The 15109-nt window shown below is 37.7% G+C and overlaps 1 protein-coding gene across 1 annotated transcript; it reads right to left on the minus strand.

The window, feature by feature from the left end:
• Positions 1 to 3153: 3153 nt before the first annotated feature.
• Positions 3154 to 4080, minus strand: LOC114614689 (olfactory receptor 5K3-like). The gene has a single exon (XM_028760321.1). It carries the CDS (start codon positions 4078 to 4080, stop codon positions 3154 to 3156), a length of 927 nt encoding a protein of 308 aa, XP_028616154.1.
• Positions 4081 to 15109: the final 11029 nt, after the last annotated feature.

Consider the following 15109-nt stretch of genomic DNA (forward strand, 5'->3'; position numbering starts at 1 on the left):
GAACAGAGAAGATGGAGGGAGGGGAGGAAATGGAGGCAAGTAAGGAGAAGATGGAAGGTACAGAAAAAAACAAACAATGAAGGAGGAGGAAAAAGAATTTATCATAATCTAGAAAAATGGGTTAAAAATATCTTCCAAAAGGAGAAATAAAATAGATATCAGAGGAGGATAGAGTGAACTCTGTTGGAGAAGAAGTGAGGAGGGGAAGTGGGATGGAGTTCAAGTGCATTGTGGGAGGGTGGGAGATGAGGAGAGAGAATAGAAATTGAGAGGGGTACGTTTCTGGAACTAGCCTGAGATCAGAGGAGGGGAAGGCTCTTGGGAGTCTATGGGGGTGACCTTAGCTGAGATTTCCAGCAGGGTGGATATAGAGACTGAATTGAACACCTGCTATAGCCAATCAGGACTTCCACTGGAGGAAGGGGGGACATCAACCTACCCACAAAACCTTCAACTCACAATTTGTCCTGCCTACAAGATGCACAGGGATAAGGATAGAGCAGGGACTGAGGAAATGTCCAACCATGACTTTTCTACATTGAGACCCATCTCAAGAGACAGAGAGACAATCCCTGACACTATAAATGATTCTCTGCTATGCTTGCAGATGGGAGCCTAGGATAACTCTTTCCTGAGAGGCTTCATCCAGCAGCTGATGGAAACAGATGCAGAGACCCACAGCCAAACATCAATCAGACAGAGCTCAGGGAGTCATGTGGAAGAGTGGATGACTAGATTGAGTGAGCCAGAGGGGTCAAGGACACCACAAGAAGATCTACAGAGCCAACAAACCTGAGTCCCTGGGGCTCATAGAGACTGAACCACCAACAAAGAGCATGCTTCAGTGGGCCTAAGCCCCTACACATTTTTAGCAGATGTGTCTGGGTCTTCATGTGGATCCCCTAACAATTAGAGCAGGGGCTGTCTCTGACTGTTTCCTACCATTGGATCTCCTTCCCCTAGCTGGACTGCCTTGTAGGGCCTCAGTGGGAGAGGATGCACTTAGTCCTATTGTGACTTGATGTCCCAGATCTGGGTGGTGTCCAGAGGTGTGAGGCTTCTCCTTCTCTGAGAAAGGAATAGGGCAGGACTTGTGAAGGAGGGACTGAGAGTAGAGGCGGAAGGGGTACTGCAATTGGGGTGTAACGTGCACAAGTAAGTAATGAAAAATATAAAAAAAAATCATTCTGTGATTCAATAAGGCACAGCATAGCAGGAATTGCCAAATATCTTCACAGAGATAATGAAATGAAAACCAGAATAAAAAGCAATAGCTAAAAGGAAACATGGCTTGTGACTTTGCAAGACTTTCCTCTAGACAGAGTCCTATTACACATGTTCTATACCATGGCTCACACACAGACTTCATTTCCACTGAAACACTCACTTCTTAAAAGACTAACTTTGAAGTTACATTTTATGTCTGATGTTACACAATGACCAAGTCCTTTTAAAAAATATTTTTGAGATTGTATTATTACATCATTACTGTTTATTTTCTATCTATATTCCTATTTATTAATCTGTCTATCATCTATCTATCGGTCAATCTATGATCTATTTCTACAAATGTGTGTTAAAATTGTAACTATACATTCTCTTTATATATACTCATATATACTCTATTCATATAAATACATCCCCTTTTATACATTCTATTTATAAAAATAGAATATATATACACTATTTATTAAATAGAATATATAAGAATATATACTCCTAAGTATATAACATAACATTAGTCTATTTGCTTTGTCTATTTATTGTATATGTGTGTATATACATACACATATACATATTAGTCTATTTATTGTATATGTGTGTATATACATATACATCATATACATATAGCCATACATATATCTTCACAAAGAAATGTCTTCATAGAAACAGTAAAATATCTTGACAAATATCTTCACAGATAAATTTTTTTGAATTGACCATTTGGTACTGGATTACCAGTTCAAGTCTTCTTCTGTAAAGAAGAACTTTCTCCTGTTCTTAGATTTCTTGTAGTTATTTGTACAGGGTTGAAGAACTTAAAAGATAATGTGTATTTGCCCTACTTTCAATCACCTAGAGAAAAGGCAATATTAATTCAAACTCTTGGCAGAATCAGAGTGAAAATGGAAAACTTCTGAGTGTTTCAGTGTATAAGATTTGTTATTTGAGGAAAACAGAAGAATGTCTAATTTGTCAATAAGAGATAAAAGCTTAGCACAATAAATAGTACATTTCTGGGCCATTCTTTCTATTTGAGTTTTATATGAGTTTTGTTTAGATATTTTAGATATTTAGAGTTTTCACCAGTTCTTTTTTAACTTCGTCTGGCTTGAACGACATCTCACTGTTTTTAAAATGATGAACATAGCAATGATTTTCATATGAATTGGTGAGGGTGTTATTCCTAACAATCAACAATCAATAATAATACCACTGAGAAGACAAAAAACGATTTAATGAATATACTCAGGTGTTGCAGTATCATATATGATGGATAAATAATTGAATAAAGGAAAAACTTTAAAATATAGCTATTTCATTGTAATAACATCATTCTGAAGTACTGCTAGATAAGCCTTACATATGTATAAAAGTTCAGAAAACATAAGCGTAAAAACAACTAATAATAAATGTGAAAACATTCTTGTTAGAAAGAAAATATTTTGTATGAGTATATGTTAAAATATAATCTCTTGAAATTGAATGTGAAGTTGAAAATCAAATTGAACCATGAAGTTTATCTTCCTTTGACGGCAATGCTTATGGTAAGATTATAAATAAAAGCTTGTAATTTACTTGAAACTTTAATATCTGAAATTGATAAACTTGCTAATGATATTAAATGGAAAATACCATTTGAGGTACTAACTTTATTCCAAAAATTAATTAGATGTGTTGTAAACTGTGACTAGATATATTCTAATACTTGAAGAGTTCTTTAATTTTTTTCCTGAGAATTTCAAGCATGTTTTAACAGAATTTCTTCAGTATGAACATATTCTATTCAAGTGTTCCTGTCCTTTATAAATTTAACCAAAATTTTAGTTTCATTTCACCACTTTCTCATTATTTGTGGGTTTAGAAAAAGATATTTTGAACTTTAAATCAGTTGTCCAGATCAGTTAATCCTTGTTTTATAATGTTGCAGAATTATCTCTTTTTCATAGTTCTTTTCATTACATTTATTACTTCCTTGTTTCTTAGACTGTAAATGAAAGGATTTAATAAAGGTATTACAAGAGTATAAAAAATAGCTACTGGCATATCTTTATCTCCTTCATTGACTGCATGTGGTTGAGCATACATGAAAAGAAGAGACCCATAGAATATTGACACAGACAGAAAGTGGGAAGCACAGGTTGATAAGGCTTTGCCTCTACCCTCTTTAGATTTCATTGTGAATATAGTGAAAAGGATACAGGAGTAAGACACTAGAACTATGGTGATAGTAAAGATCTGAATTGACCCTGCCAAGACAAGTAATATCAGTTCATTGACATGTGGATCAGTACAGGAGATTCTATATAATGGAAGGACATCACAAAAAAAGTGCTTGATTACATGAGACCTACAGAAAGTTAACCTCAGCAAAAGCCCTACTTCAATCATAGGATGCAGGTTTCCTGCTATGTAGGCGCCCATGGTCATCTGAAGGCACAGCTTCTTGGACATCATGGTGTGATACTGCAGTGGGTTGCAAATGGCCACATAGCGGTCATAGGCCATTGCTGCCAGAAGAAAGCAGTCTGTAGTTTCAGCCAGACAGAGAAAATAGAACTGTACCATGCACTCATAGAGAGAAATCCTTCTGTCCACAGAAAAGAAGTTCTCTAGCATCTTGGGAGTGATGGCACAGGAGCAGCAGGAGTCCATTAGAGCCAGGTTGCCCAGAAAGATGTACATGGGTGTGTGGAGACGAGGCTCCATGTAGATCAAGGCCACCAGCCCAAGATTTCCCACCATGGTGACCAGATAGATGGCAGAGAACACCAGGAACAGAAGTGTCTTCAGGCCTGGGTGATCTGAGAATCCCACCAGAATGAATTCATTTGTCAGAGAGTAGTTGTTCTCAGCCATCTCACCTTGTCTGTTGCCACTGGAATCACAGAGATATAAAATTGTAATGGCCAGAATATAAGTTCCTACTTTTTTTCATATAGGAGGAAAATTTCTTCTTAGTGCACCTGCTGATTATTGTCTCTGGAATGGATCTAACTATGCTAGTTGAGAGTACTTATTTCCTAAGATTTGGAATCTATGATCTCTAACTTTAACTCAAAATTTACAGGAGTACTTTTATAATTGTAAAAAGAAACAATTTCTTTTTGTAGAAAATTTTTTATGCATTTATGTGGCTATATCATAGAAAATTAGTGCATACATATTTGACTTTTATTTTTCTAAAATAATTTTCATGCCAGGTTTGTTAAAGATCATCAAAATAAATTTAAAATAAAATTTTCTATAAATATATTTCTATAAAATATATGTTTACTTAACAAACTTTTTAATGTATTCAGTGGGAAAGAGAAATATTTTCTTGAAAATATTTTGTCTATAAATTAAATTTATCTTTATGAATTTCACAAAGATCACTATGGATGATTCTATGTCATTAATCAAGACAGGATTGGGTGGATGGGTGGGAGAACACTCTCATAGAAGCCGGGGGAGGATGGGTGATTTTGCTTTCAGTATTTTTATGAACCCTTTATCAGTTCTTTGTTTCTGCATAGTCTGCAATATGAAGAAGGATCTACAAAGTAAATCTTAACATCACTACCTTATGAAAAAGTTTTATTTAAATAATTAACTTGACATTTATCATTTTATTTCTTTAAAAAAATTATGCTCTCTAAAGAGTGCCATGGCACATTAGAGCTCCATGAAAATAGGTTCATTTCTTTACTTATAGTTTGAAAACTTAAAGGAAAAAAGCTTAAATTGTAGACTTTTGAATCTAAGTTTCATTTCACTTTAGAATGCTACTAGCTTTCAATACTTAGTGATTCACTGGGACACATTGGCTGAAAAATTGAATAATATAAATTTTATGGCCAAAGTGGTTTTGTTCTCTGATAGTAAAAAGATTGTGAGATGTTAATAGAGATTCATTTGTGGAAAAATGTTAATCTCATGACATACATAAAACATTACTGAAAAAACTCTTAATATATGCCTGAATTATTTATTTAATCCATTTGTGATCATACCTATATATTTGGGGATTCTATTTTACAATCATAAAATAAGATTGACTTAAACATCCACTTGGTTTCACATATCTATGAATTTGAGATGGAATAGATAGCCAAGAGAAGAGTCAAAATTTAGGGAAAATGATTATTATGATAATTAAAAAATAGAAAAAATAGAAAAGTAAACATTTATCATACCTATACTTAAGGTTAAAAAGTTAGTTTTTTACCTGCATTTCACTGAGTTGTGCTTTCTGAAAGTTCATATTTGCTTTATTGTGAAGGTCTTAGAATTTAAGAATACCTATATACTTTGATCACTCATCAAGTGGGAGGAAGAAATGAAGATCACAGGCTATCCACAAGTAATAATAGCTATGGACTTTTTCTACAAATTTAAAGACGTTGGCCAAATCCTAAGAGGATTTCCCAACCCTGACATCAGTAGGTTTCTATAGAGATTTTAAGCACTAACAAATATAAACTATTTGAAATTAATTAAAACTACCCAAAGAGAACATGCTCTTTACTAAAGTCAGCTTGAAGATTGTCTTGCTAATTTGGGTGCAACTGGTATAACTTTCAAAATCCTCTTCACCATTTGTGCATACCATCTAAAACAGAAAATAGTCTAATAGTCTCAAGCTAGTTTAATACCTTAATGGAGGATGTAAAATTAATATGAGTTATAAAAAATAACTAGCATTGGGCCAAGGAGTTGGCTCAGCAGAAAAGACTGTGTATTGTCTAAGCATGAGTATCTGAGTTAAAATCTCCAGCACCCACACTAAAAAGTTTGAGGTGGCCTTATTCACTTGTAATCCTAGTATTGGTGGTGAGGAATGGAGACAGGAGCACTGCTAGAACTTGCTGGCCATCAGCATAGCTTCATGTTTAGGAAAAAAAAACTTTGTCTCAAGCACATAAAAGGGAGAGTGACAGAATGGGGCAACCAGTGTTCTATTCCCTCTGTATGCATGAACATATACAGATACTCCCATACATATATGTTTTTCTATACCAAACAGATATTATACAGAGGTAGATTGAGGGATGGAGACAGACACACCAAGATAGAGAGATAAGAATAGGGAAAGAGCTATGAATTAAGAGTACAGCTGGAGACACACACACACACACACACACACACACGAGAGAGAGAGAGAGAGAGAGAGAGAGAGAGAGAGAGACAGAGAGAGAGAGACAGAGAGAGAGAGACAGAGAGAGACAGAGAGAGACAGAGAGAGACAGAGAGACACAGAGAGAGACAGAGAGAGACAGAGAGAGACAGAGAGAGAGACAGAGACAGAGAGACAGAGACAGAGACACAGAGAGAGACAGAGAGGGGGGAATAGACATGAGGAGAGAGGCTAGCTAGTCTAGTCTACTCACTGAACTCCAGGACAGTGACAGATCCTATAACCCAAGTGAAGAGGTTGAAGTTTCCTGAAGAATGATACTTGAGGTGGCCTATGGTGCTACTGAACATGCATACACAAGTATATACACATTCACATATAGAGACAGGTGCACATATACATATATGAAAATTAATAAGAAATATGATGCTAATATTAAGAAAAGGAGAAATGAAGCAAAGTAAAGAGAGAAAATAATACAGTGTAAAGTCATTAAAATAACTGGGGAAATGATATAAATGCAAAATATTAAAAATACTTATTGAAAAAGTGTACTTAGCTAAAAACGGGTAGTGTAGGAAGCCATTGATTTTAGAGGAGAACCTACTGTGCCACTTGCTTAAACACATATCATTTCTAACTGCATTATAAATGCTGACCCTTACATCCACAAATGAATGTAATTATGACCCATCATCAAAGAAGTTTTGTTGTTGTTGTTGTTGTTGTTTTGCAGATAGAAATTATGTCAAGCCAGAACTGATCAAAATGCAGAGATCAAAAGTGACCATAGAATGCCCATATCTAATGAATACATTTGCAACACAACCATATACCTAAGGCTTAGGGAATGCTAGAGAAGATGGAACAGAATAATTTTAAGAGCCAAAGGAAGAGGAATGTACAATGAGATAGGCACTTCTTTAAAAAAAAAAAAAGAAACATGGAAAGGAAGAGGACATAAATTGGAAATGAATAGGGAAAGGGGGTAGATATGGGAGAAATATGGGGTAGGGTTGTGGTGAATAGTATCAAAATAACTTGAATGGAACTGTCTAAGAATTAATAAAAATTGTTGAAGTGGATAATGTTTATGCAAATGGTTGACATGAAAAACTTCTTGCCACAGAAGTATGAAGCTCCGAGACCAAATATACAACATCCATTTAAAAACCTGTATAGGTGTGGGATATAAAACCATGCCAGGAAGTTTAGTAGAGTAGAGTAGGTTGAGACCCGGAGACTCAGTGGGCATACACCTGAGGCTTAGATGATTCCCAGCTCCCTGTCAGATTCCTGTCTTGGAACATGTGCCATGCTTATCACATAAAAGGGATATGACCTGCGTCAAGTAGCCCCAAAACAGAGTTCTCCATGCTAATGAGGTACCCAGAGGCCAGGAGGGCTTAGTCAAGAAGCTTCCCTTCCCAGACATTCCTCTGTTGCAAAAGGTATTTAATCTCAAGTCTATCCTGAGAGGTGGGGTATGGTTTTACTCATCCATTTTCCACTATGACAATAAATTGTTTAGAACCATAGACTGTATCTTTTTTTTTTAACCCAGATCTGCCGTGAAGCCATGAGGAGGGCCTTTGCCACCTACAGAGCTGAAACCTAGTCTCTTGTAGAAGGTCTCTCTGTGTTCCTAGTCACAACCATCACCAAGCCTGCCTCTGTCAAGATAAGGACCATCTTTGATTAGATAAGCCAGAGCCTCTCCCTCTTTCCTGTGTCCCTGGGCTAGATGTTGTCCCTAGCCCAAGGGTCCCTAACTACATTCTCTACTCTTCTGTGACTCTCAGTGGCGCCTGGATGTCTAAGAGTCTGAGAATCTCATGGCCCCAGTCTTGTTGCAGGCCCAGGGATTTCCAAACCAGCTCTGGCTTTCTCACACCTTAGACCTCTCTTTCCCAACTCTAGAGTGGTGCTTCCCTACAACCCAGCACACACCTGGGATAAGTCAAACTCCCCAAGTTCTGCCTCCCCAAACAGCTGTGCCCTGTGGTAGAGCCCACGTGGGCCTACAACCCTACATATAGGACAGAGCATGCCTACAAATAATACCATTGCTGGAGGCTATAGAAGAATCCTGGAGCTTGCTATCTAGCTAGTCTAATGAATCTGTGAAGACCAGGTTCAGGGAAAGACACACACACACACACACACACACACACACACACACACACACACAGAAGTGCTTGAAGAAGACACCTGACTTCCACATGTGTATGTGCATAAGTGTATACTCACTGCACCCTTTCCCCTCAATACAAACAGAGAAATGTTGTCTTTCTAGTAAGGGAATAAAAATTTAAGACAGCTTTTGTTCTCAAGTATCTCACTTTGAAATCCACTAGAATGGGGCTATGGGACAGTGACTCACTTTTCTTTCTCAGAATCATATATTTACATAGATAAGGCTGTGTATGAACTGAGCCTGTCTTGCCTTCCTCGTTAACACATGGCTCAAGACAATGCCCACTGTTATAATTCTACCAGTGATTTCTATTGCCCTACAGCCCAAAAATTAGATGTTCCTTCCAATAAGAACCACTATTGCAATCTATGAATGGGTGTGGGTGTTACCAGAAATACAGCTTACTCTCTATGGGTTGATCTATGTGAAGCAATCTTCATTAAGAGTATGAGAAATGGGCACAGAGTGCTCCTCCTTGTTCTGGTCTTGTTGATCTATGCCAGTTCCCTCATCCATAACCACGCACAGTTGGTCTCTCTTGTCTTTGCCATGTCACTGGCCACTAATCCCAAATAGGCATGCATTCCATTTCCCTCTGCCATGCAGCCAGACATTCATCCATGTGGATCTCTGTCCTTGATTATGAATTCATGTTACAAACAGTTTTTTGACTTCAAACTATTTTTGTGGTCTCTTGCTTAATTCAATAATGAAGCTAAGTACTTGTTTGGTTAGAATTATCCCAGGATATTTCAATATATGAGGTTATTATAAAGTGTATTGTTGCCCTGATTTCTTCTCAGTATACCTGTCAATAATATATAGGAATGCTACTGAATTTTTTTAAGTTAATCATGTATCCAGTCATGTTACTGAAGGTGTTTATCAGCTGTAGGAGATCCACAGAGGGTTTTAGGATCAATTTTTACTATCATATCATATCCAAATAATGACACTTTTGAGTTTTTCCTTTCCAAGTTGTATCCTCTATAGTTCTCTTCTTCCTCTCTGTTGCCATTAGGAACTGGCTTTACAGTCAGGAACTGACTTTGCAGTCGCAGGTCACCTCCAAATCCAGCAAAGACAGTGATGTTACCCATAGGCAAAGGGACCCATGGATCTGTAACCATGGCAATTGCCGTATATTCCACCTGGTCCACCTAGTCCATATTTATCTACACCAGTAGTCTATGTGGTTACATCACAGCTGAAATAAAAGATAGATGCCCCCTCACCTTTGCCCTCTTTCCCTCTTTGTCTTCATTGCCCCCTTTTGTCCTTCCCACCCCTTATACCCCCTGGCCTCTGGCTAAATACAGCCCTTGGGCCTCCACTCTGTTCTCAACTCTTCCATGGATTCCAGTGGCACCTGGATGTCTCAAAGCCTGAGAGCCAGATGCCTTGGCCTCATCACAGGCCCAGGGACCCCAAGCCAGGTCTAGCTGTCCTGGACCCAAGACTGTGCTTCCCCACCCCTGGAGTGGTGTCCCTGGTCTTCCCTATGGCCCAACACCCACCCAGCGACAATGTGGGGTAAGGACAGTCAACTTCTTGAGTCCTGCCTCCCTAGAGGCCTGTGCCCTGTGGCGGAGCAAATGAAGGACCCATAACTCTACATTCTCAATAAAACTTCAAGTACTATATTGAATAGATATTGAGAGAGTAGACGACCTTCTCCTGTTCCTGATTTTAATAGAATTACGTTTGAGTTTCTTTCCATTTAATTTAATGTTGGTTTTAGTCTTGCTGGAAATTGTCTTTGTCATGTTAAAAAATGGCCCACATATCCTAATCCCAATCCCTCTAGGACTTTTATTATGAAGGGGTGTTGGATTTTTTTTCAAAGGCTTTTTTGATACCTAATGAGATGAGTATGTGTTTTTCCTTTCCTTTTATTTATATAGTGGATTAGATTTATTAATTTTCACATGTTGAGCCACCCCTGCATCTCTAGGATGAAACCTACTTGATCATGATAGATGGCCTTTTTGATGTGTTCTGGGATTCAGTATTTGAGTATTTTATTGAGTAGTTTTTCATCCATATTCATAAGGGAAAATGGTCTGAAATTTCCTTTGTTGAGTCTTTATTGCTTTGGTTATCAGAGCAATTGTGGCCTCATGACATAAATTGGTCACTATTACTTCTATTTCTGTTTTTTTTTTTTACATAATTTTATGAATATCGGCATTAACTTTAGCTTTTCTTTGAAAGTTTGGTAGAATTCTGCTCAAAAACTGTCTGGCCCTGGGTCTTTTTCGGTTGTCAGACTTAATGCTTCTATTACACTTGGACTATTTAAATTGCTTACCTGATCTTGACTTTTTTTAGTAAGTGGTATCTATCTAGAAAATTATCTATTTCTTTTTCAATTTTAGGGAGTACTGCTTTTTAAAGTATGTTTATATGATTCTCTGGATTTCCTCAGTGTCTGTTTTGTACCCCCTTTCATTTCTGATTTGTTAGTTTTGATATTCTCTCTCTGCTTTTTGGTTAGTTTGTTGTTGAGAAATCCTGCCAATTAAGGTCAAAGTCTACCATTGTCTGGATTGCCTTCTAAGCTCAGTGCAAAATGGGGGACTCCATTTATTAGCAGGGCTTATCCTTCTTTGACCTTGTCTGGGGAGAACTAAACTCCTAAACCCCATACCTGTGGAATGTCAAGTTGCTTTGGTTAGGTTCGGCTACCATTCTCCCTCCCACCCCCAACCCCTGTACCTGCTATGAGAACTGGATCAGCAAGCACATGAGATTCCTGGAATTCCTTCATGCTAATGAGACATCTCAGTTCCTTAGCCTTCACCCAATGATCTTTCCCCACCCTGGCTATTTCTACTTCCTTCCTCAAAACTATATAGTCCTTTACTCAACATGTCTAAAGTTGATCCTAGAATGTCATTATGTATACACAATGGAATACTATTCAGCTATTAAAAATGAGAACATCATGAATTTTGTAGGCAAATGGAATGAACTAGAAAATATCATCTGGAGAAGGGTAACCCAGACCCCAAAGGACATGCATGGTATACATTCACTGATAAGTGGATATTGGCCAAAAAGTACAGAACATCCATTATACAACTTGCAGACATTATGAAGATTAACAAGGAAGGCCCAAGTGAGAATGCTTCAATCCCATTTAGAAGGTGAAACAAAATAATCACAGGAGGCAGAAACCTGGATGGTACAGGAGAGGGACAGGAGAAAAGGGGGCAGTATTATACATGGGAGTAAACAGGAAACAAACCTAGAAGGCCAGGGGATGAATGAAAATATGCAGCTGTGTGGGATGGGAGGTCAAGGGAACCTCTAGAAAGACCCAGAGACTTGGGATATGAGAAGCTCCCAGGACTCAATGGAGGTGACTTTAGTTGACATGCCTAACAGTGAGGAGATGAAACCTGAAGAGACCACTGCACTATATAGACAAGGCCCCAGTGGAGAGATGGGGCCTCTTACCCATCTTCAAAAATTTTGACCCAGAATTATTTCTGTTTAAAGGAAATGCAGAGACAAAAATAGAACAGAGACTAAAGGAAAAGCCATCCACTGACCTGCCTAACTTGGGATCCATCCCATTTACACTATTACTGATGCTATGTTGTGCTTGTAGACAGGAGCCTAACATGGCTGTTGTCTGAGAGGTTTTATCAGCAACTGACTGAGACAGATGCAGATACTTATATACCACATAAAGACTCAACAACAAAAGAGAATTTCAGACCAATTTCCCTTACAAATGCTGATACAAAAATACTCAATAAAATACTAGCAAACTGAATCCAAGAACACATTAAAGAGATCATTCACCATGATAAAGTAAGCTTCATCTTACTTAGTTCAATGTATAAAATATATGGGCAGTTTAATATATGAAAATCCATAAATGTAATCCACTATATAAACAAACTAAAAGAAAAAAATCACATGAACTCTCATTACATGCTGAAAAAGTCTTTGACAAAATCCAACACCCCATCATATTAAAAGTCTTGGAGAGATCAGGTATACTAGGTACATATATACACACAATAAAGGCAAACTACAGCCTGACAATAGCAAACATCACATTAAATGGGGAGAAACAAGAAATTCCACTAAAATGAGGGACAAGATAAGGTTGTTCACTCTCTACCTATCTCTTCAATTTAATAATTGAAGTTCTAGCTAGAGAAATAAGACAAGTAAAGGAGATTTGAGGAATTCAAATTGGAAAGTAAAATGTCAAATATCACTATTTGCAGATGATATATACAATAGTACACATAAGTGAGCCCCAAAACTCCACTAGGGAACTTCTTCAGCTCATAAACACCTTCAGCAAAGTGGCTGGACACAAAACTAACTCAAAAAAATTAGTAACCCTCCTTTATACAAATAATAAACAGGCTGAGGAGGAAGATAGGGAGAAGACACTATTTATAATTACCACAAATAATATATAATACCTTGGTGTAATCAAGCAACTGAAAGACTTATATGACAAGAACTTTAAGTCTCTAAAAACAGAAATTGAAGAAGATATCAGAAGACAGAAAGATCTCCCATGCTCATGGACTGGTAGGATTAACAGTGAAATGGCCATCTTACCAAAAGCAATCTACAGATTCAGTGCAATTCCCATCAAAATTCCAACGGAATCTTTTACAGCCCTTGAAAGAACAATTCTCAACTTCATATGGGAAAATAGAAATTGCAGAATAGCAAAAACAATGCTGAATAATAAAAGAACTTCTGGAGCTATCATCATCCTTGACCACAAGCTATACTACAGAGCAATAGTAGTAGAAACTGCATAGTATTGGTATAGGAACAGACAGGTCCATCAATGGAATCAAATCAATGTCCCTAAAATATGTTCACATACCTGACAAAGAATGCAAAACCCTACAATAGAAAAAAGAAATGGTGCTGGTCTAACTGCCAGTCTGCATGTAGAAGAATACAAATAGAACCATATTTATCACCCTGCACAAAACTCAATTCAACATAGATTAAAGACTTCAGTGTAAAACCACATAAAATAAATCTAACAGAAAGTGGAGAGTAACCTTGAACTCATTGGTGTAGGAGACAACTTCCTGAGCAGAACACCAATGGCTCAGGCAGAGATCAAAATTAATAAATGGGACCTCATGAAACTAATAACCTTTTGTAAGTCAAAAGACACCCTCAGTAGTACAAAACAACAGACTACAGATTGGGAAAAGATCTTCCCCAACCGTACATCTGACAGAAGGTTAATATGCAAAATATGTAAAGATCTCAAGAAGTTAGACATCAACAATCAAAATAATCCAATTAAAAATAGGGTACAGAGCTAAACAGAATTCTCAACAGAGGAATCTCTAATGGCTGAGAAACACTTTTAAGAATGTTCAATGCCCTTATTCATCAAGGAAATGCAAATTAAAAAGAGTGTGAGGTTCCATCTTACACCCTTCAGAATGGCTAAGCTCAAAAACTCAAGGGACAGCACATTGTGGTGAGTATGTGGAACAAGGGGAACACTCCTCCATTGCTGGTGGGAATGCAAACTACAACTACTCTGGAAATCAATTTGGTGTTTTCTCAGAAAACTTGGAATAGTTCTACCTCAAGACCTAGCTATACCACTCCTGGGCATATACACCCAAAGAAGCTCCACCATTCCACAACAATACTTGATCAACTATCTTCATAGCAGTTTTATTCACAATAGCCAGAAACTGGAAATAACCTAGATGTCCCTCTACTGAAAAATGGATAAAGAAAATGTGGTTCATTTACATAATGGAATACTACTCTGCAATTAAAAACAAGGGCATCATGAATTTTGTAGGCAAATTTTGTAGGATGAAACTAGAAATGATCATCCTAAGTGATGTGACCCAGACCCAGAGGACATGCATAGTACATACCTACTTATATGTGAACATTAGCCATAAAATACAAGATAATATGTTATAACCCACAGACCCAAAGAAGCCAAATAACAAGGAGGGCCCAAGGGAGGACGCTTGAATCTTTCTCGGAAGAGGAAATAAAATAGTTAGCAGAGGTGAATGGAAAGAGGGAACTGTGTGGGAGAGGGGATAGGGAGGGGAGCAGGGCAGGGGGATCAGGTATTGGGAGAACAGGGGAGACAGAACACAAATCTGTGGTGGAGGAGCAATCTCTAGGACATGCCAGAGACCTGGGATGAAGGGAGGCCCAGGGTGTCTATGGGGGTGACTCTAACTGAGATTTCTAGCAGCTGAAAATATGGATTCTGATGTAGCCACTTCCTGTAGCCAGGCAGGACTCCCAGCAGAGGGATGACAGCAACTGTCAGGAGCCATAATAGGACAAGCTAATAATTAGCAGTTGATCATCCTGAAATGCTTGCCTCGGATTATTATCTGCGACAAGTGCGTCACATCAGCAAGGCTATGCTGGACATATTTTAGGAAAGATCCTGCTACTAATATGCTTTTCCTATTATTATTATTTATTAAACATATATAACAATCACTAAGCAATACCACTCCCCTTTGTAGCAGATCTCTGCAGACCCACAAAGATGCACTGTCTTGTAGTGTTCCTATATA

Source organism: Grammomys surdaster, unplaced genomic scaffold (assembly GCF_004785775.1).
Source record: "Grammomys surdaster isolate TR1022 unplaced genomic scaffold, NIH_TR_1.0 126398, whole genome shotgun sequence".
In the NCBI taxonomy this organism is placed as follows: Eukaryota; Metazoa; Chordata; class Mammalia; order Rodentia; family Muridae; genus Grammomys; species Grammomys surdaster.

Bases quoted from the DNA above. Each gene is read 5' to 3' on its own strand.
- LOC114614689 (XM_028760321.1), bottom strand. From the start codon at position 4,080: ATGGCTGAGAACAACTACTCTCTGACAAATGAATTCATTCTGGTGGGA.